The 23,586-nt window shown below is 44.2% G+C and overlaps 1 protein-coding gene across 2 annotated transcripts in view; it reads left to right on the top strand.

Moving 5' to 3' along the window:
- The first annotated feature begins 7,499 nt into the window (after window positions 1–7,499).
- Window positions 7,500–23,586, top strand: part of KLF3 (KLF transcription factor 3) — a 35,024-nt gene continuing 18,937 nt past the window's right edge. The window contains exons 1-2 of one of the 2 annotated variants that reach the window (XM_074349317.1): window positions 7,500–8,034; window positions 22,830–22,925. In XM_074349317.1, the coding sequence (XP_074205418.1) occupies window positions 22,869–22,925 (57 nt within the window). In that variant the 5' untranslated portion in view covers window positions 7,500–8,034; window positions 22,830–22,868. Of the gene's footprint in view, window positions 8,035–15,824; window positions 17,409–22,829; window positions 22,926–23,586 lie in introns of those variants that run through there. The other variant, XM_010962683.3, reaches the window with a different exon arrangement.

Genomic DNA, 23,586 nt, shown 5'->3' with positions numbered 1-23,586 from the left:
CATAGTTCCTGCCTCCTGTCCTGCACTACTGGAACTTTCTATTAGTTACATTTAATGTCATTTTATATGCTACCATGCAACTCACTTGTTCAGAAGCCTTCCATAGTTTCCCAGCGTCTGCTGGAAAAAGTTACAGCTCCTCAGTGTCGTATTTTCCCCAAGGCATGGCCTCAGCTGAACTTCCCTAGCCTGCCTTCCACCACTCCTGAGGACCCTGGGCTCCGGGGCCCTCTGCAGACTCTGAAATGCAGAGTGGAGTCCCCTCTCCCTCCAGCAGTGAAGTTCTAGCACTGTATAACCTCCTCTACAAAGATTTTTGGGGATTTCCTGGCTGATGTGATTTATTTTGCAAAATCTGTAAGCGCCTTGAAGATGAAGCCTAAACCCCACAAGAATACTCATAGCTTTCGAATAAATCAATTTACCTGTTTGTCCTTTTAACCCTCATATCGTGGTTCTTTTCTAAGTTTTACTCACTATATTCCGCATTGTGTAATAATTAAGCAATTACATATGTTCTCTCATTGCCTTAAACACAGGGATCATATACTGTTTCTCGTGTTCCTACACCCATCCCAGATCTATAGTAAATGTTCAACCAATATTTAACGAACTGACTTAAATGTAGGGATTTAAATGCCAATAAATTTTCCATAACATAGAGGAAAGGGTTGGAAATCTAGAGTAAGCCTCAATCCAAAACAGGATGAAAACTGGGAAGTTCTTTATCTTACTTTGTGGGTCTCCCCTTCTCTATTCCTTGCCTCCCAGCACTGGATAAATCTAGGTCGTCCCCAGCTTAGAAATAAGTTACAGTCTACATCTTTATATGTGTAGGTCATTGATTTTGAAATTATAATTCATTTCCCTTTCAAATGATACCAAAAATAATGTTTAAGATCCCTAAAAAGTTCCCCAAAGCCAAGTTGAACCCTCCATGAAGCAGAAATACTATATTTGCAATAAAAAGTAGAAAATAAAACTATTGATATATTTCACTGGTAAAATAACCAATAAAAACAACTAAATACAAGTGGTTATTTTTAATTTGAATAATCATGATTCAACAAAAGCAGATTTTAACTATAGAAAAGGAGGGTATATCTAATCATTCTCTCCGAGTTGCTGTCATTCACCAGTTTCTTAGAGATTCTTTCTCCAGGATGGAAGATGTGGCCAGAAGACCTAGGTCTTACTCTTGATTCTCAAGTTTGGCTACAGTTCTGAGTAATTTCAGGATCCACATGGTACCATGTTTAATACCCCATTCATTCTATTTCTTCGTCTCCTTGTTTTCACCCCACTTCTAGTCTCCCACTCCCATAGGCACACCCTGAACCATGCTAACCTTGGGACTGTGTCGCCTGTAAATGTTAAGCTCCCATATCCTCACTCTCTGGCTACTCACCTCCTAACCGTCCAGGTCATTCACTACATTATTCCCAACACACTCACTCTTCAGCCTATTTGAAATGTCCAGTTCACTGATCCTTCAGCCAGATTTCTAGAGTCTCTTTCGGTTTCAGCTCTCTAACTTAGATTCCAAGATCCAATGTTTCAACTATTTTTGTACCACAATCCTTCAATTGCATTGTTCTGCCAAACATAATCCAGAACAATTCCAGTTGTCCTTCTGCTTTAGAAATGTTGAGAGCTCCTAGGGTAGGGGTGCAGGACACATTTCCAGTTTCACCTTTATTATAATTCTTGGTCACCTAACTCAACCTCAGTACTTCCTGGCAGTCCTAATTTGGGTGGTTAGATGGATGGATGGATGGATGGATGGATGGATGGATGGATGGATAGAGAGATAATATAGATGAAAACTTGTAGAGATACTAAAGAGAATCTCTGGACCCTTTGTAATGCTTTTGAGATGAGTGGCCTTTAGTCTAGAATTTGTAATTTTACTTCAAAATATATGGCTTTGTAATTCTAAGAAAGAACAAAGTTGGAGGCATCACAATCCTCGATTTCAAACTATATTACAAAGCTATAGCAATCAAAACAGCACGGTACTGGCATTAAAACAGACACATAGAACAATGGAACAGAATTGAAAGCCCAGAAATAAATCCACACATATATAGTCAAGTAAGTTTTGACAAAGGAGTCAAGAATACTCAGTGGGGAAAGGGTAGTCTCTTTAATAAAAATGGTATTAGAAAAACTGGATATTTACACACAAAAGAGTAGACCGGACCCCTATTTTACACCACCCCAAAAGTTAACACTAAATAATTCAGAGACTTATATGTAAGACCTAAAAAATGTATAACTACTAGAAGAAAACATGAGGAAAAAGCTCCTTGACACTGGTCTTGGTAATGATTTTTTGGCTATAACACCAAAAGCACAAGCAACAAAAGAAAAAATTAACAAGTGGGATTACATCAAACTAAAAAGCTTCTGCACAGCAATGGAAATGATCAGCAAAATGGAAAAGCAACCTATGGAAGGGGAGAAAATATTTGCAAATAATCTGTTTGAGAAGGGCTTAGTATCTAAAATATATAAGGAACTGATACAACTCAATAGCAAAAAAAACCAAAAACCAACAAACAAAAATGATTTTAAAAATGGGCAAAGTACTTGAATAAATACATTTCCAAAGAGGATATCCAAATGGCCAACTAGTACATGGAAAAAGTGCTCAACATCACTATCAGGGAAATGCAAATTAAAATCACATTGATATATCACCTCACACCTGTTAAATAGCTATTATCAAAAAGACAAGAAATAGTGTTGGTGAGGAGGTGGAGAAAAGGGAACCCTTGTGCGCTGTTGGTGGGAATGTAAATTGGTGCAACCACTGTGGAGAACAGTGTGGACGTTTCTCAAAAAACTAAAGACAGAACGACCATATTATTCAGCAATCTCATTTCTAGGTATGTATCCAAAGGAAATGAATCACCATCTCAAGAGATATTTATGTTCCCAGTTGACTGCAGCATTATTTACAATAGGCAAGGTATGGAAACAATCCACATGTCCATCAATGGATGAACAGGTAAAGAAATGTGAAACACACACACACATTGGAATATTATTCAGCCACTAAAAAAGAAGGAAATCCTGCCTTTTGCAATAACATGGAGGGACTTCAAACGCATTGTGCTAAGTGAAATAAGTCAGACAGAGAAAGACAAATACTGTATGATCTCACTTACGTGTGAAATCTGAAAAAGCCAAACTCATAGGAACAGCAGAATGGTGGCTGCCTGGAGCTGGGAGGTGGGGGAAATGAGGAGATCTTGATCAAAGGATACAGACTTCCAGCTATAAGATGAATAAGGTCTGGGGATCTAATCTACAGTTATAAACAAACAGTATTATATACTTGAAAGTTGTTAAAAGTAGATCTTAAATGTTACTATTACCGAGGGAAAAAAAGGTAATTATGTAAAGAGATAGAGGTGTTTACCTTTATTGTAGTTACCATTTTGCAATATACATGTGTATTTAATCATCATATTGTACACCTTAAACTTACATATATTATAGCTCAATAATATCTCAATAAAGCTGAAAGAAAAAAAAGAAGGGGAAAAAAACCCCATATGGCTTTGTTATCCTTTAATGTAGATGTGTCTGCATTGCTAATAATTTCATGAGCACATGATAGTCTTCTTCCTCCGTAACTTGGTCCATGATCACATAAGAAGGAGAAATTTTCTGAAGGAGAGATTGGAAAAGCTCTGAAAGAGAGTGGAGGAGGAAAGAGGAATCTCAAGAGTATGTATTTGTGTATCAGAAAGAGATTGTCTGAAAGGGAAATAACTGATAGAAGCCCTGAAAGAGAAAGTGGAGGTTGGTAGCGGCTTGTGTCCACTAGGCTCTGAATCAGTCTCAACATAGTGTTACTGTTTAGTTGTCATCCATTAATAAAGTACTTTTGGAACATCTTATATCTGCCAGACACTGTTCTAGCTTGGGAAACAGGAGTGAAGACAATGTTCCTGCTCTCACAGAGCCCAGGTTCTAATGGGGGAAAATGATAAAAAAAGAAAAAAAAGAACAAGGATGACTAGATGTTGAATGGAGAAGGGAGGGATATTTTAGATTGTGTGCTCAAGGAAGTCATCCCTGAAGAGGTAATATTTGAGCTAAAAGCAAATGTTGGAAAAAGAGCTATCTGGTAGGAAATCTGAAACCTTGCTTTTCCCTCATGACTACAAGATGGTTGCCATAGCTTCAAGCATCACACCTTCACATAACTTCTAAAGCAGGTTTGGGGGCTTGCCCTTAAAAGAGTTTCCTTTCATCAGGAAGAAAAGTATCTCCAATAAGCCCCATCACCCTTCCCTCCATGTCCCCCTGGCCAGAACCAGGTCACACATCTACTCTCCAACCAGTCACCAGCAAAAGAGACCGGGACTGCAATGACTGGTTAGGAGCAACAATGCTGAGGCCAGGGAGGGGAATCCTTCCCTGAGCACATGCTGCCCCAAACCAAAACCAGTCTGGCCTGCTGTCCTCAGAGAACAAGAGTGCAGCAGCTACCACAAGGACCAAGCTCGAGATACTTCATTTACCAGGATTTATGGATTTATGCAGTACCTAAGCCTATACCAGGCTCTGTGCTAGGGTTAGGAATAAAAAGGAAGATCTAGGCACCACTTTCACTATCTCACTCTACTGTTTAAAAACAGTTAGGGGAACTTCCCTCCTCTTCACTATTTCAAAGGTACAGTTCACGGCCACTTACCACCCTGAAGCCTCCTTGCATCCTTTTAGCTTGAATGACTTCTTCTCAATTCATAGCTCACATTTATTCATTTTACAAATATTCATTGAACACCTGTACCATAGGGATGCAATTTTGCTAAAAAGATAAGTTCCCTGACTTCGCAGAGTTTCTATTTCAGTGCCATAGAGTTAAATAGTCAATCACAAGAAAGAATAAAAAGTGTTACAAGAGGTGAAGCATGGGTGTTATCAGAGCACCAAGAAGGAGGCCTCCACTCTTCCAAAAAAAGAGGTGAGGGATAGTGGTAAGAGAAGATATATTTTGTTGAAAATGTCATTTATGTCACCATTTAAAGGAAATGAAAGCAGAGGTCAGGAGTGGGGGAGAAGGCGAGGAGGCTAGTCCACCTAGAAAAATGAGCACGTGCAAAGGGCCAGAGGTGGGTAAAGAAAAGAAGCTCAGTGTTGCTGGAGGAAAGAGTGGGAGAGGAAAACAGTGAGTGATGTGTCTATAAGGATAGGTGGAGACCAGGTCCACACTGGGAGAGGGGAGGGGAGGTGCTGGTAAAATCTTGCACTTTATCTGGAGAGAAGTCATTGAAGAGTTTGACGTGTTTTTGAGGTTTGCATTTTAGAAAACGCATTCTTAATCTTTTGCTCCAACCCCTTACCCACACTTCAGCCACACTGCAACCAGGCTGACCAACGAGACATTGTGGCAATAGGCTGGACCAGGATGGCAGCCAAGGAGTGGGTGGTGATTGAGGAGGTCCAGGATTCAGTGAATGACAGGACTGTGGCCAGCCATAGACGGCGAGGAGCTAAGGATGACTTAAGGCAGTTCTGCTTTAGGCTCCCAGAGGGATGGTGGTGTCCTTTATTGGATGAAGTCCTTTCTGTACAAGTTGTGTTTGAGCTGCCTCCCACAGGGCACTGAACAGAGCATGTTTATTAATTAACCTCTTTTATGACTTTTCTCTTCCCTCCCCCACCCGTTCGTTATCAAAGCCACTCCCTACTTATCTGGAATCACACTTTTCTCACAGAGACCTACTTCACTCTTCTCCTTTGGGTCCACACCCACATGAAAATTAAAAAAAAAAAAAAAACCCGTAATTTATGTGCTTCATCACTCTATGTCCCTTGAGTGAAGCCTGTTATTTTTTGAGCCCCCAGTATGAGCCAGGCACCGAAATGCAAAACAATTCCATCAGTCATCGCTAATGTTTTTTCCGTGAATACAAATCTAAGGCATCCAATCAAACATTTAATGGTGTCAGTGATCAATGAGTTGCAATTAGTAACTGACACGAACCCAACTTTTTCCCTCGCACCCGTCTTTATTCATTCAAAAAAATCTCCATCCCTTTATATCATTTTAAAGATTAATCTTGTGAGACCTAAGATGGCACATGAAGTGGTGGAGTCAGGTCTGGGTGTTCTCCACGTGGTCTTTTATGTATATATGCATGTTTCACAATAAGCAATTTCACGACTTGAGGTTACCCGGTACTAATTTTACAATACTGAGTGACATGAAGGGGCTCGGAATATACTATATCTCTTCGTTTTAAGTAGTACCATGCCTGGACGAAGCACCAAAGTGAGGATGGTGAACTTAAAGGGCCTTTAAAACATCTTGAAGCAATAACAAGCTATAGACAAGCAGGGGCGTTTTCCAACATTACACAGGACTAAAACAATTGAACCAATTTGTCCTTTGTTCTTTTTATTGCATTCTTTATTACATTAATACTGTAAAAAGAAATTCAAAAAGCATTAAACTCGGGTACCAAGCTATACAAAGTCCTCCCAGGGGCCTGGATGGGGCAAAAAGCGAGTTTCCTCCCGGCTGTGAGAGCTGTGACGGCCACCGAGGACGCTCGCGCTTGGTCCCAGGGAAGCGACACGAAACGAAGAGGTCGCTAGGCCGAGCCCTCAGCTCGCCCCGAGTTCTCCCTCCGGGCGGGAGGATCCCGACCGAAGTTTGCCAAGTTTTCCGGCCGGCCGGGCTGAGCAGATGCAGCTGCTCCCGGTCGCCTTGCCGCTCCAGCGGCGGCCCGGCCCGTGGGAAGTTTGCTCGGGGGCCTCCTGGCCTTCAAAGAAAAGTCCCGGGAGGCGGGTGAGCCACCGGCCAGGCCATCCCCACCTGGGGCGGGCGACAAGGGGGCCTCGGGGCACAAAGAAAGAGCGCTACAGGATGGCGAATGGCCTTGGAAACTCGGGACCATTTTAGGGTTTGTCCCCCCAGCTGTCATCCCCCTACCCCGCTTTTCTTTCTCTCCCGAATTCGCCCGGGTCCACCCACTCCTGCCCCAGCGGTGCCTTTTCTGCTTTTTCTTTAAGAGTTGTCTGCACTGGGCCCAGGAGGGGCCGCGCTGGCCGCCGGGCCCAGCCCTTCCCGCCGCGCCCGGAGCCGCCCTTCCCGCCGGAGTCGGCTGATTGATGGCCCCGGCCGGCCCGGGTCCCCCGCCCCAGCTCGCCCGCGAGCCCGGCTGTGTGTTTTGGAAGCGGCGCAGCGGGCTGCAGCCCTGTGACGCCCCGAGCGGCCAGCGCCGCCCTTCCTTCCCCCCGGGCTCGGGCGGCGGCGGCGGCGGGTCCGGGCCAGGCGGGGCCGAGGGCTCCCGGGCGGAGGGCGGAGGGCGCCGGGAGGGGTAGCGGGTGGGGACTCCGGGACAGAGCGGGGGGCGATGGGCGGGGGCTCCGGGGCAGGGGCCGCGCCGCGCACGCCCAGCCCCACGGCCGCACCGCGCCTCGCGGGACAGGTTGGGCCGGCGGGGCGGCGCCCGGCTCCGGGGAATAATGAGTGTCTGTCAGGCCGTCCCCGGGTGACTGGGCGGGGCGGGGCGGAGGCGGCGCGGGAGGCGGGGGTGGCGGGGGAAGGGCTCAGGGCGGGGTGCGTGTTTGCGCGAGTGACTCGGCCGACCCCTCCGGCGGCTGCCTCCACCCAAGTGGGTGGGGACCCGCCCAGCCCGGGCGGCCGCGGCGGCTCCCTCTCCCCTCCCTGACCCTCCCACCCCGGGTCCCAGCCTCTACTTACCCCGCCAGCCCCGGGAGGCTCGCAGAGCGAGCGGCGCCGGCGTCATGTGACTGCCCGGAGTTGGTGCCAGGAGCCAGAGGGGAGCCAGGAGCGGAGCCGCGCGGAGCCGGGGCCCGAGCCGGAGCGCAGCGCGAGCGCCCGCCGAGCCGAGCCGCACGCGCGCCCGTTCCCGTCCCCTGCGGCCGCCACCGCCAACGCCACCCGGACCGGAGCGCTGACACCACTGCATCCGCGGGGTTCCAGGCAGCCCGGATCCGGGCCTTTATTTCTTGCCTGCAGCGGTCAGCACCGCGCCTCGAAAAGTAAGTCCCCTCTCCCTCACCTTTCCTTCTCGCCTCAAGTCTTGTTGCCCCCCTTGTTGGCTCGTCGGATTTCCCTTTTTTTCCACGGTGGGGGCGCGCAGTAAATGGATTGGGGGTGCAGCGGGGAGGTTGGGGCGCCCGTGGGCTTGGGAAAGTGCAACAGCTCCTCGGAGCCGGGGGGTGGGGGTGGAGAAGAGGAGAGGGGGAGGGGGGCCTTGGGTTCAGCGGTGGAAAGTGTGGGATTGGGGAGAGTCACCGTGCGGCTCCGCGGGCGCGGGGAAGCCAGGCCGGCGGCGCCCGCCGCGGCCCGGGATAGGACGCGGGCGGGGGCTCACCTGTGTGGTCCCCTGACCGCCACCCGCCCACCCGCTTGCGATTCCCTCCAAAGCCCAGAAATCTCAGAGCTCTCCGCGTGTGGCAACGTTGTTTGGAGAAAGGTAGCGCCGAGGCCGCGCGCTCCTGCTCCTCCCCCTCCTGGTCCCCCACCCCCCGCGCCCTCCTCCTCCCCGCCCTCCGCCGGCGCCCCCCGCCGCCCCCCTCCTCGAACGGGGCGCGCTGTCGCTCACCCGCCGCCCGAGCAAACTTGGAGCAGCCTCGCGGGCCTTCTGGGAAGAAACTTGGGGCAACTGGGAGTGGAGGCAGCATCCAGTTCTTGGTCCTGGAGGCCAGGAGCAGGCAGGGCGTCTGGATCCTCGGGGGCAGGAGAAGGAGCTGGCGGGGTTTGGAGAGTCCTCCTCGGGGGCACGGAGAGAACCTGCTGCAGTGTCTGGAGCGAGAATTGCAGCGTGGCTGGAGGCGGAGAACGCCTTAGGCGACTGCCTGCAGTGTTAGGGACCCGAGCGGGGTGGGGACCGAGGGACATGGATCCCTGGACCCAGGCCCTCGGGACCTAGGATCTACCTTTCCGAGTGACTTTCTCGGAGATGGCATATAGTACCTGGAATTGTCATAGCTACTTCTTTGGCAAATAGCAGGGAGAACACTCTATTTGACTTTAAATTTTACAGCAATATACAATAACACTAGATGAAGAACGCTGAAAAGGACTTATTTTTTTTCCTGAGGCAGGTTAAACGGAAATTAGTAATTGCTCTCCTTCTTGTATTTCACTAAGATAAACATTTTACTGAATTTTTTAACCAACTCAATGTATTTTTCCATTAATGTCACCCAAGACACTTTAAATATTGATTATATTCTCACAAGAGTCTGGTATACGGAGAAAAGTATGAAGTGGTATTCTGACTTCATTTAGATTTAGTATCTGTAATTATGAAGCAAAATCAAGTGGGGAATAGGGCAGTTGTTCGTTACAGGTTATTCCACAGAACAATTGTGTGCTGTCTTTTTCTGAGTGCTTTAGTTATGAATTTGAGGAGAATTTTTTTTAATAGACATGCATCTGGATGATAATCTGCCTAGTCCAAGAGAAGACTTGCTTTTAGGGGGAAAAAACAATCTGATAGCATTAGCATCTCCAAAATTTTGCGAGTTAGTATTTTTAAAAGGAAGGGTGGATGAAAGAGTTTCTTGTGGCTTGAAACATGGAGTATGTGAGTTGACCTTATTCTGTTAACAGAAAGCTGAAATGAGATGTTTGATTAATTTAAACTCCTCAGAGAAGGTGATATCTCAATTTCTACCGGCAGTGGGGTTTGCTGCAGAACTGTTAGAAGAAAGAAGTATAAATGGGTGAGTTCAATGAAGACAGACTGTAAGGAGCATTCTGCTTGCATGAAGGAGAATGCACGTACATATATCCTAGTGGGAAAATAACAAAGAAAAGTAGCTACTTCGACCACAGAACCTTGTCAGATGTGAAATATGGCAACATAGCTTTGGAGAAAGCTATTGTTTTTTTCACAGCAAAGTTTCTAAATTAAAACCTAATCTTCTGGTCGCTATGGACACAGTGATGCCTTTTCTTTTCTTTTCTTTTCTTTTCTTTTCTTTTCTTTTCTTTTCTTTTCTTTTCTTTTCTTTTCTTTTCTTTTCTTTTTTACCTGTCGTTCTGTCTGTACAATCTCTGCTAATGGAAACCTGAGTTAAATAGTCCTACCTAACAAAATAAAGAGCAATAGCGGGGAAAGGATTATGAGTGTATTTTACTGCCTTAAAAAATACCTAAAGGAAAATAGATATTTTAGGATATCTTAGAAAAATTGATACTCTATTGTACAGGTTGTATAACAATTTTGGATTAAATGAAATGTCAGGAACAGAATCACATTCTCAAAAAATGTAGATGTGTGTGCATGTAGAACAGATGTGCAGCTGTGTGCAAATAGGTTTGTAATTATGCAGCTGAAAAAGACTGGACATTTGGGGTGACTCTAGACGTCCCATACTCTTTGTCTTGGAATTTAGTTCTGTGGTTACAGTTGGTCCCGTTTCAGTTATGTGGGATGACCCCAGTGTCTTCTAGATTCTCAGCAGCAGAGCGCTCTCTTCATTTGCCTCCTGATGCTCTAAGGCTGAACAGTAATCATCACCCTAACCCAGAGTTTGATCATGGCTAGAGACCAGACATTGGGATGGGGGAGAAAGAGACAAAAGAAATCGGTAGGGAGGCTGGTGTTAATTAGGAAGGTCTATGCTGCTTGAATATGATAAAATCACATGTTCACTTATGATGTTTACTGTATGTGGAAGCACCTATTTGTAAATAGGGCAGATCCCCTGTATAAAGCTGGTGTTATTATTCACACCCATAGAACAAACACCTCCACCCCCCTGTTGTTGTCTTAAAAAACTCCAGCTGCTCATGAATATAGGGTCAGGGAGGGCCGGCTAAATGTTTCTCTGTGCTTTCTCTCCAGCACAGCCAGCAGAGCTGTTTCCTGTTCTTTGTTTCAAGGCTGGGGTTTGCGTCATACATTCCAAGTGGCATATGTGTGCTCTTTCCTGTTTCAGGCTGTTTTCTGGTAGATCAGTAGCCCAGACCAGGCCATGATCCCTGTCCCTCAACTCCCTATCCCCACCCAGGGAGTTATCATGTCTCTACACACTTGTGATTGCTTAAGATGCCTGTGTTATGTCATAATGAGAAGTCAGTTAACCTTCTTTTATACACCCTTGCTCCAGTGTATTTACATGGGTGAATAAAATACTTCTACCTTTTTTAGTTCATCATTGCCAACTTGCAATTTTAAGAAATGTGTGTGCATGTTGACTAGAAATCTGAAGAAGGTTTTTTTGTTTGTTTGTTTTTCATTCTTGTTTTGAGATGGGTTGAGTGTTTTGAGATAATCATTTTGCCCTAAACTGTCAATTTTAGGATGGGGTTACCACCTTAGAGTTTAGAAGACCTTGCGTTATCTGAAAGATGTGGCATTTAACACAGGACCCGGAAGGCACAGGAGGCTTCGTGGGATGGAGAACTCAGGCAGTTCTTGGCAGCATGGGCTGACTTGAAAGTCTTGCTTATGTTTTAAGGAAGAAATCTTGTATTGAAGCAAAATATGAGATATATTAAGAGCATTCCAGGATTATTTCTTTTTAAGGACAAAGATTTAAATACTAGATTTTTTTTTTTAAGGAAAAAGATTTTTACTGTATTCTCCATCTGATTTCCAAACAGTTTTAAGAATAAAACCTCAAAAAAAAAAGAGAACTGGAAATAAGTTCATTTAATGGTAGTTGGAAAATTTTTAGTCTTATATTTTGAAAACAGGAGAATGCTCTTATTTTTATTGTTTTACAATAACAACTTTCTCATAATCCTCACTTCCCCGCCCCTTTGGGTATGTTCTGTCAGTTGTGATTAGCAAATTTCTGGGTTAACTATTTAAAGCCTTTAACAAATTACTTTTCTCTTGGTTCTCCAGCAGTTAAGTTTTAAGAAATTGTTGGAAAAGAAAACTTGTGGCAACTTTCTTTTTTTGAACTTTTTATTTGGGGATTTTCTCTAAAATCTAAAGGAATTAACTGCAGTGTCCCCTGAAGTGGAGTCAGTTGGAAGAGTTGCTGAAGTGAGCACGTCAGACCCTGTTCTTCCCAAAATTGATAATAACAGTGCTTTGGCTTAACGTCTCGTCCCACCACATTTTTTCTTTATGGATAAAAGAGTATTATATTAGTTATTACTATATGTTAATTACTATTACATATTAATATCAATAACATCATAATAGCATGCTATTAAGAAAGCTACTAGGGTTAAATAGTAAGATATTGATAACCTTCCATGAAAAAAGATAGGAGTTTTGGAAAGTTTCAGTATGATTTTTTTTTTCTTCTTCTTTGCAGGAAGCAAACTTAAAATAATATAAAGCTGCTGGTAGGACAAGAGGCCTTTAAAGCAAATTCATAAGTAACCCAAACTAAAGCAAGGTTTTTTGTTTTAGTTCCAAAGTTGTTAATAATCCAACTAGATTTGGATCTTTGGTCTTTATTCTGCTTACCCCAAATCATTTTTTCCTCCCCATTTTTGGGGAGAGGGAGGTGGTTAATAGAGATGATTAGAATCTAATATATTCTATCAGAAAAAAATTCTGCAATCTTTTAAATGTAAGCTAAACACTTGGAGAAAAATGTACCAGTCTGATAGTTACTATAATTACAAAAAGGGGATGGGGACAATAGTTTTCATCTCTTAACCATGTAAATCATTTTTCCTAGTTCAATATAATTTTATCTCCATCCCCCCTTTAGATATTTGCCTTCTTAATGTGTCCAAATCAACATTTTTTTTTTTCTGTAAAATGAACAGTTTTCTTAGGGGGTATTTCTTACTCTCTGTTTTCACACCCAGATATCTGGTTTGCTAATATTCCAGTCAAAATTCATCTTGAGTGAGTTGGAAAGGAAAGATTATGGTGGCTTTTAGCATTCTCATTTTCAAGGCTGATCTGTCCCTTTCTTAGACCCCGTCTCTCCTCTGAAGCAGTAATGCCAGAGCTCGAGACAGGAAACCAGACAGCAGTCTGCCCTGATAAGGGAGAGCATTGTCTAAAGGAGGTAGCCCTGCTCCCCCTACCCGTGCCCCCCCCACCAACTCTCCTTCCTTGAAATTTAGTAGTAATAAAAGACACAATGCTATAGACAGTTTCTGAACCAGAACTGGTACTGTTGTCTCCCTAAGCAAAAAAATATATATAGCCTTTTAATTGGCTCTGTGCATTTTGTGGAATGTCATCATAGTTCAGTGGAACAGAAAAAAAAATTGTCAGTATATTTTGTATCTGTCGGTCAGCGTGTTTAACACTCAGAGTAAAGTTCTTTCTCTAGCAAAGCAGGTTGCTGGAGCTATTTGAAACTTATTCCATTGTGTTGGCAGGCAGAATACATTATCATTTCCCCCATCTCATTATTAAGGGAAGCTAGAAGCCGAATGGAGTAAGTTAAGTGGCCCTTCAGCCCGTGCATCTGTGTAACCCTGGGTCTAGCTCTTTCCCTCTTCCAGGAAGGGGGTGCTTTCTGAAACAGTCCCCTTCCAGGAGGACTCTGAAGAGCCCACCTTAGCTTGGAACGTGCCCAAGATGGTTTCCCATCTCCGGAGGCCTGGGGATCTCCAGGGATGGCCTGGAGCTAGTCTCAATCCAGATCAATGGAGTCTGGCCAAATCTAGAGAGAAGCGAATCCAGTGGACTTGGAGGCAGCGCATTCTACCCTGGAGAGCGACCCGTGATCAAGTGTGGGTCCTTTCTCCTTTGGCCCACTCGCTCTTCATTCTCCCAACTACCATTCTGAATCTAATCCCTGAAATCCACTCCTTTATCTCTTCTTGTACTTTATACCTGGGTACCTTACAGAGCTTTGCACCCTAAAACCATGTTCATTAGTAAGTTCGAGTTCCTGTTCCACTTAGTTCTCCAAACAAGGGAGTTTTGTCTCCCAAGCCTCCCGAGCAAACTTTTCACAGTTGCTTTGTGTTTCAGGTTTTAGAATATGATTTTCAGGCTAGCTGCACTAATTTTCCTGGTGCAACACCTGCCATACAGTCACTCCGAGGCCCCTGCCTTTTGTTTTATCCTAGCAGGTGAGAAGGGTAGTTTGACATCCATTCATTTGTTCATCTCACAAGTATTTATTGAGCACCTACTCATTAGCGCTCATCTCAGATTGCGTGCAGTCATTATGCTTAGTTATGCCACATGATGGAGGAGGTCCAGGGTGATCCAACCTGAAAAGTCATTTTGAAATCTTAATTGTCCGCTGGAACCTCCCCATGGCACCACCTCCCTTGGGCAGTATGGCCCCACACACGTCCCACACCCTTGGCACTGGGGGAGCAACCCACGTATAAGACAGTTTTACTTAAAAGCAGGTCCCATGGCACGGTGTTAAGCAGAACAGAAAGAGCCCTAGGTCTGCAGGCTGACGCACTTCTGTTCTTGGCTGCAGCTCCAACCAGCTCTTCGAATTTGGGCGAGTCATTTCACCTCTGTTCCTCCATTTCCTCATTTCTAAAATGGGGATGAGGACCTGACCCTTCCACCTTTGTACAGTTATTATGAGGATTTCCGTATTTACTTGGGTAAAGCTGCCAGTTTTTTCTGAGCAGTTTTATGGACCAGTTGCAGGTGCATTGGCTAGGAACAATAATAGCCTAATTTGGGGGCCTTCAGAATGTGTCTTTTGATATTGTGTCCAAGCGTGCCCTGGGGGAGGGGGAGAAGCTGGGGCCAGTGGGGAGGAATTGAGATCGCCACTGTTGTAAATCCACTGCCCCAGCCCCAGTCCTCCCTGGACAGATCTGTCTGCAGAAATCTCTATCCCGCTGTTGCGGAGTATTGTCCTCTGCAGGGGCAGGTAGTAGAGTGGAGTGCCAAGTTCACCACCAGCCTTGAAGTCAGACTCCTTTGGGTTCGAATCCCAGCTCTACAGCTTTAACAGCTGTGTGCTCTTGGACAGATTGCTTTACCTCTGTTTCAGTGTTCTCATCATCTCATCAGTTAAATAGGAAAGTAGTACCTCCCCATTTCATAGGCGTGAAATGACACAGTCCATGTAAAGAATAGCGCCCAGAGATTGCCAGTCATGAAAGTAGTGATGATCAGGAAACCTGAACATCACTGAGCCCCTGGCTTTCCTTGGTCAAGAGAAGTAGCCTTTAAAAAAGAAATAGTGTTTGTCATGCACACACACACACACACACATCTTCTTCTTCTTCTTGAAATAGCTGCTTCTTCTCTCTTTGCTTTTTTTTTTAGGTCTTAAAACAGTAGGGACCTTGATACTAGATTGTTCAGAAGAGCTCTCTGGGTAGGTAAAAAAAAAAAAAATCCTCTTTGAGGATGATGCTTGATAAGGTCTCTGGAGAACGCGGAACAGGCAAGGTTAAGGTTAGGAGCAATACCTTATTCTGAGGAAGTTTGGTTTAATAGGTTTCCTTTAGGTTAGGCCCCCTCACCCCTATTACTTGTTTCAGGGAGATTTCAAGTGCATTCTAAGGGAAAAGGAAGTGACTAGAACTCCTGGGCCCCAAGTGCTTTTGTATTTGATCTTTATGCCTGACAAAAACAACCTTCGTGAACAGGCCTGATCTCCTTTGGGAAGTGGGAGGGAGCTTCTCTAAGTAGGTGTAAGGTACCCCTGCCCTTCACTCCAGCGGGGCCGACCTTTGAGAAAGTTAAAAGCCCAGCCTATCTAGGTAAGAAGGGCAGCCTCAGAACGACCAGGGAGCAGTCAGCTGGCTGCAGAGAGTGGGGAGGGCCTTGAGCTGGTCTTTGAAGAATTAGGAGGATTTAGATAAGCCGGAAGGGGACGGGCATTCCACGCCGGTTGCCCAGCATCTGGGCCAAAAATGAACAAAGGCATGGAGGGTGGGAGGGGGACCCAGGGCCGCCAGCGTGGAGGGTGCCTGCTGGAGCAGGGGCAGCTGGTAGCGAAGGGGTGCTGCGCCCAGGCGCTTGAGCCCACTCTGCAAGCCCTTGGGGCCCCATCGGAGGGAGGTTTGGGAGCTTGGGAAAGGCTAGCTGAGAAGAGGACTTCGAGGACTGCAGGTGGCAAAAGGGTCAGGATGGATCGGAGGGGCCACGGGACAGGCTTGGGGAGACCAGTGGAGGGGAGACCCCAGTAACAGGCTTGAGGCACTGAGGGTCTGGCCACACCTGTGGCAACAGTAGAAATGGAGAGAAAAGTTGGCGAGGAAGACTTAAAAGATGACCTCTAGGTTGCCATGGCAAGTGACCAGAAAACAAGGCAAATAAAGGAGGTGGGGGCAGCCTTTTCAGGACAGGAGCAAGAGTGGAGAGGGGGACTTGGGTTTGGGATATTTTGGATTCGTTTTCCTTACACAGCGGTGGCTCAAAATGCTTTTCTGTTTGTTGACTTTTGAGGGGGAGGGCAGTCCTATCCAGAGGTTCTGTGGCTCGGCAAGAGGCCCTGTTAGTGGGGCATCCTCAGGGGCTGCGGGAAACACAACCACCACTTCTTTCTGGTTATTTTTAAGGTTCCAGCCATCTCTGCTCCTGCTCAGGCTGGAATTTCCAGGAACTGGCGGCTGACCAGAGCCAGTGGGTCCCTCCCAGCCTCCCACTCCCTGCAGGGTGCGGCACCATGGGTGGAGGCCCCTTAGGGCGGAGTGGGGTGGGTCTGCAGCGATAGGGCGCCGGCGGGGAGGCAGATGAGGCGTGGCCCCGCGCAGCCCTTCTGGATTTGATTATATAACGCTCCACGGAAGAGACTCGTGAGGGCTGAGGCCGGCCTTGTAAGACATGTATGCAGCGGGGTTACACAGGAGGGGTAATTTTCAATTGGTTGGGGGTTACTGGCCCTTAAAACTCAAATACAAAGTTGTCAAGACAGGGTGAAGGAGGAAAATGAGTAACCTTAGTAGGGGAGATCATTAGTGTTTGCTAAGATTTCTTTAAGAAAAATGTGGAATGCCACTCACCAGGTGGCAGTGAACTTGAGAGGTTAGCTAATGGGTATGGGTTTGGGTTCCCCTCCCCCCACCCCTGCTTTGCTGGGCCCCTGTCTGGAAATGTGGAGGGAGTTTGCTTGGTGGTTACCTTTGCACCTGTCCTTATTTACATGCAAAATCAATTGCTTCACTTGGTCTTCCCGAAGTACAGGGTGTGGGCAGAATCTTATCTGAAGCCATGTCCTGTTTGGACAAGTTGGACTGCCTTGGCAAGTCTCCATAGGGTGGAGCAGATGGGTGGAGGCAGGAAAGTAAAATTGGGTGGCTTGTTAGGCAGGAGAGGAGAGAGGGCGGATTGTTTGCTCATGGATCATTATATTTAATCTGAAACTAAATAATTAACTTCTTTCCCATTTACAAAACATTTTGATGCAAAATAACTAATTTATGAGGGGTGCAAAGACTTAGAAATGCTCCCTGGAATTTTCTCCCTCAAACCAACAATAGAAGACTGGGGTAGGAGAAGATCGTCACTGAGTGACATGAAAACGCTACGCTCTTCCAGGTAGGTGCCAGCATTTGGCTCTTCTAAAAGGAGGCTCCCACTTAGAAATGCCTACTTACATCTGTTGCCCGGCCCTTTGTATTTCTGGCCTAGGCAACTGCCATTAAATATTCAACTCTTGGAAGAGTTTGGGTACAGAAGTGAAGAAAAGTTTCTTTTGGAAAGGAAGTTGAGCTGCAGGGATGTTGCCTTCCTGCCCTGGCCCTCCTTCTGACCAAGAACTACACACACACACAGAGATTTTTATTTTTATTTTTTAAAATTTTCTCCCTGAATTTCCTTGGAAATAAGGGATGGGGGGGTGGCAACATTCTCCCCCCGTTTAACATCCAGACACTTGGGAGAGTTGAAAAGGGCGCTTACAGGTGTGTTGGTTTAATCATCCTGATTTTCTCCTTACACCTGGCTGAGGTCAGCTAGGAAATAAAGATGTGCAGGAGGGAGGCAGGTAGTCTGGAGCCTTAGGGTCCGGCTGGGCTGTGGGAGAAGAATGCAGCGGCCCTTTGAGGAGCTGAGGAAAGAAAGATACGCAAAGTGCAATAAAAGAGAGATGAGAAGGGAAAATGTCTGAAGCAAATCCTGATACATCACCCAGAAACTTTGCTTCAGATACACACACTGTCTCCTCAACCCGCACCATACACCTCTGTCTGTCTGTCTCTTTGTCATGCTTCTTCAGGAAGGGGCCATCATTTATAAGGTTTCTGTAATAAAACAGAATGCTGTAGCTTCAAGACAAACTACTTTCAAAGGAGGCTGGCCACATCATAACCTCCTCTTACATGAAGGCCCGTGTGTATTTCTAAGCTCTGCAGCTCCTTTGTACCCTCATGAAGCAGCTGTGGAGTAGGCCTCGTGGAGGGCTGAATAGGACAGTGTGAGGCCGAACAGTATCGCGTATGAAACGTCATGTAAATGATTCACCAAAGCTTTTTAAGACATAAGCACACGGTTGTGCATCTTAGCAAAAATCTGATCCTCATATGTCAAAAGACATCTGAAAAGTCAGAAGTATAAGTGGAGAGAGTGTCAAGGGAAATCTGTTTCTTCCTTTTGGAGGAAAATTCTGTTGTATTGGCCCTTCCCAGCAAAATAACACAGTTGGGGAAGATGAAGTCTGCTCCAGGGATGGAAAATTGTTTTGGCAATGGTGATGTTCATATTTTTTTGCTTTTCAACACTTTGATGAATTGTGTTTTGTTTTGTTTTTGTTTTTGTTTTTTTAATACCAGTGTGGCTCCGTTTTTCTCTTTACAGTGTGGTTGTGTTATCCTTGGGTTGATTAGTTTAGAATGTTACTGAATGCTACTGAAACATAACTAAGATGTAAATGTGTTAATGATTGGAAAATAGTTGTAAGAAAAAACAGAATCACATTTGGGGGCCTCCTCATCTGTGTGATACCCACATAAGATGGTTAACAGAATTCCTGAGCTTAGCTACAACCCACTAGGTTTAAAGACCCTGGCATTGGCAACTCAGTTTACTGCCTGGGTCCTCGTCTTTATTCCTGTTTTAGTGCGCCACCTACTGGTTCTACTTAGGATTGCGATCAGTATTGTGCAATAATTAATTTTCTATAGCATTTGTAGTTTACTTAGCATTCTTTTAACGTGATGGTAATATCCCCTTAGCACTGAGTTGCCCATGTATGACAAAAGCCACTAGGTTTAGGAACGCCAGTTCTTCCAGTGTGTGAGTTACTTCTCAGTTATATGGGAGGCATTTTGGAGACATTGCAGTCATACTTTTCTGATTCTAGAACAGAACCCAAAGACAAGATCAGTGCTGGTGGGAAAAGTGGTCTATTCAGAGGTAGACACAGGTACAGAATCTGGACGTTTTCTGCAAATAACAGCCTGATTTGTGTTAATGCATTTGATTCTCTTCCTAATTTGGGTTTCCCTCTAGCTTAACGTCCCTCTCTCATTTTTATTAAAAGTTTTAATCATAGATTTAATGAATTTTAAAATGGGCAATAGGTGTGTATAAAGCTGCACTCACCCCCCTCCCCCACCTCTCCCAAGAAGCTCTTGTTAAAGGTTAGGGTGTATTTTTTTTCCACAGCCTTCTTGTTCCACATACTATAATAATCCCTAAAAGTATGATCAGTCATTTTAGAAGCTATCAAATTGGGGACGAAGTGCTGTTTAAGCTTGTGAATGGACAGTAAGTTTGGTTCTGTTCATAGTGATTCTCTTCCTAAATTGGGTTTCCTAAATTGGGTTTTGAATTTTACAAGGACTTTTTATTGTCCAGTGATGCATTATTTAGTTAGGAGTTTCAAAATGAAGTGTTCTAAATGAATATATGTATGTATATGCGTGACTGGGGCATTGTGCTATACACCAGAAACTGACACATTGTAACTGATGGTACTTCAATTAAAAAAAAAAATCGTGGTCAAATACAAAAAAAAAATCAAGTGTTCTGAATTCTATTATTACTTCTTCATTTATTAGCTGAAATACTTCCATGTGAGAATAGTCCTTCATCAGTGATTGAGTTACTCTTTGAGGTACAGTCCTGAACAAATAAATACACCTTTACAATTTTATTTTTGATAAAAATGAAAAAGGTTTTGTTAGAAGGGATGCTTTATATTAGACTATTTTTTTCTCTTATGATTGCACGTCTTTCAAAGCATTCATTTCCTTCAACTTAGATAAAACAGAAAAATTAAAGAATAAAAGTGATTTAAGTAATGTCTTAAAATGACACGAACTATATAGCAAGTTAATGTGTAATTCGTTTCTAAAAGGAGTCAGAACTCATTGCTATAGGCATCAAAAAGGTCATTGAAGGCTTTATGAGCTAAATGGTAGGGTTAGAATTTAAACCAAAATGAGCCACAGAGCCCATCATCTTCCTGCACAGAGCTGCTCCTGCTGGTGGTAAAGGGTCCCAGGTACGGTGAGGTGTGGCGATGCTAAGGAGCTATTGCCGCGATGCAGTCTTCAAGTGGCAAGGCCTGTATGAGATCCCATATGGGGTGTAGGCAGCTCTTACCTTTTAAACTGAATTTAACCTAAATTTTTTTTTTGAGGGGAGAGGGGATTGACCTCTAAGGCTCAGTATTTTAGCAAAGAGGCAGATAAATACCTGACATTGTTCCAGAAATCAGGGACCAACAAGTTTAGTGCAGTATGTATAGCATGTAGATTTGAATATTTTGTGCATATTCATTGATATAAGTGATTTCGAGGGGAAAAGGATTTTGCTTGTTTATTTTTAATCTCGTTTGATTTCCGAAAACCTTGAAGGTAAATGAGATCTGCTTGATCTCCAGACCAGGTCTTTTTCCTTACACTCCTGAGAATATGAGTGCTTTTATTTAGAAGGATTTGCATCAAGATCCTGACAAGCCGACTGAATGAAATCTGTAAGAGTAAATTAAATTTAAAAGGCTTGGAGGAGGATGGCCAGCCAGGGTCGAGGCTGCTGAATTATCTGACCTCATTGATATAAGCAGGCGATCTCACATCCTTTGTTTACGGCCCGCTGTGGGGCCCTGGACAGCAATTCTTAGAACCCTATCCATCTGTACAGCTGCTAGGCTGGGAACTGGTTAATAATAGATCTCAAGACACAAAAGGGGTTTTCATCCTTCATTATGAAATCATCCATTTTTCACTGGCTGTGGGGTTTGTTCTTGCTGCTATACAGAAGAGGGTGGCAGCACCATTGATTTGAGCAGCCTGTCATCAGATTGTGTCCGCAGATTATAATACGTCCTGTGATGTGGCAAGTATAATTTTGAAGTCATGGCCTTATGTTGAGTTCATGATGACATTCACGTGTTGTCATGAGACCCAAGATAGCCTTCAGCAAAGCAGCGATGCACAAGAACGACACAGTATTACTTCTGTAATTGTGTGTGAAGATGTCTTAGTTGAACGCATAGAGCAGGGACACCACTAACTACAGGATTGTTGTCATGGCAGGGGCGATGCGGAGTTTAAATACTGAGACGCAGGAAGTGATCTAGAACCAGGGGCGTCTGCAGCTTTTTCAGGTAGAACCCAATCTAGATCTTGTTCACTTTTCCACCCAAACCAAAGTGATCTGTAGACTTCACCTTTAACCAAAGTGCTGAGCACTTCAATCAAACAGATAGAAAGTGCCTGGAGCAGGTTGCTGAAGATCTGGGTGGTGCATGGGCAGTGATTCTATAACCTGTGAAATGGCGAGCAGACTGGTTATTTTCCTTGTGAGGAAGCAGTTAATGTATTTTAGCACTAGAAGTGGACTAGTACAAAACACAGAAGAGGGCTCACACATAATGAAAGAAGAGAGAGACCAAACAGGATCAAGATGGACATTGTATTTACTTTAGGTTAAAGATTGGCTTATTTCCTAAGGAGAAATTAGAGTGAATACAAGCTAATAGTCTTCCTGTGTAAAAAGTGCTAATAAGAAATTGGTGAGGGGGGTGGGCGTTTCTCAAAAGAAGAAATGTAAATGGTATTTTCAAAAAAAGATTCGGCTTCAGTAATTAAGTCAATATAGGAATAGTATCAATTTTGATGCTAACAAATTGGCAAAATTTTTAATTTTTTAAATGGTAATGCACATTGCTGGTAGAAATGTTGGGAAGCAGGTTCTATTTTATTGATGGAAATAACAGAGTATCTTTGGATGATACAGCAGATGCTCTGGAAAAATGTACATGGCTTCTCATTCACCCTTTCATAAAATTTACCCTAAAAATTAATTAAGAATGTGTGGGAAGGTGTAAGTATAAAGATGCTCATTGCTGTCTGCAGTGGTGAAAATTTAGAAGCAACCTAAATGCCCAATGAAAGGAATTTTTTTAAGTCTAATTTGTTCACACAGTGGCACCTTGAATTTGATGGTATACAACCAAACTTAATGAGAAAGAAACGTTTTCCCACTAAATTGCCAAGTGATGTTATGGTTACTATACAGTATACATACTATAATCCATATGAAAAAGAGTTTGGAGGGATTTTTTTTTTTAAAAAGGATATTCATGGTGGTCGGTTCTAGGTTGTCTTTTTGCCTGTCTTGTTTCTTTCTGATTTTTCTGTTATGAACATAAGGAGACAAGGAAAGGTGTTTAACATTCATATATGGTGTGAACTTCTGTTGAGATGCATGGTAATTGTAAGCAAGCTTCACTGCTCAGAAGAGGCTGTCCCCATTGTTCCAGAATGTCATGGTTTGTGTATTTGAGTTAGAAACGCTAGTTGGTGCTCACCTGGTTATGACCATGGGGTCTGGCTTTCGTTACATAAAATGGCATCTTTCATAGGTACAGGAAGCAAATTCCAGCCATTCCGGGGGCAGAGGAGAGGAAGGAGTTGGGGTGGGGGGGTGAGGAATATTATATTTTATTTTTACTGGTTTATATTGAAAGTACCCTTGGGATTTAGGCGGACACCTTGTTTTGTTTCCTAGGCCAATCACCAGAGCACCCTAGAAAGCATAACTAAGAGAATGCTCATGTTTGACCCCGTCCCTGTCAAGCAAGAGGCCATGGACCCTGTCTCGGTGGTAAGTTTTCCAAAACTGAATGTCTCTCCTTATTCATTCCAAGTGTCAATTACCTTACTGTGGTGGCATTATTCCTTAAAGTTACTTGACAGGCATTTGGTGGGCAAACTTTTCTGAAAGCCTCTGGTAGTAAGTGGGGTAAACACCCTCCTAGTGACTGTACCCCATGTAATGGGATTCGTGTTTCCTTAAGCGCCCTCCCCACGCCCCAGAGATGATCAGCGTAGAACTTGAACCACAGGCGAATCTAGTCATAATAGAAGTCAATTTACAAAAACCTCTCAGTTACCAGTTTTTTAATTTGAGCTCTCAGGATTATTGGTTTTGGCAAAAAAAGAAGAAAGAAGAAAAGAAAAAGGTTGGCCAGGTTGATTTTTAAAAATTAATATGCGTCTAGGGACATTAAAAAAAAAAAACCTGTATGCAGTGTTTATCATGATAAGGAAGCAGTTTCCAAATGTACTTACAAGAAGTCTGCATCATGAACATGTTTACTTAGAGGTGTTTTTACTGCAGATCACCGCCCAGACTATATAGAAGAGTTTTTTAAACATGTTTGTGAATGTCATTTTTTTTTTTTCATACTGGAGAAAAAAAATATTCCATTTTGTCTCATGTAGTGTTCAGGATGTCCTTCACGGGGCTGATCAAAAAGATAAAA

Source organism: Camelus bactrianus, chromosome 2 (assembly GCF_048773025.1).
Source record: "Camelus bactrianus isolate YW-2024 breed Bactrian camel chromosome 2, ASM4877302v1, whole genome shotgun sequence".
NCBI classification, from domain to species: domain Eukaryota; kingdom Metazoa; phylum Chordata; class Mammalia; order Artiodactyla; family Camelidae; genus Camelus; species Camelus bactrianus.
This window is presented reverse-complemented; position numbering and strand designations above follow the sequence as displayed.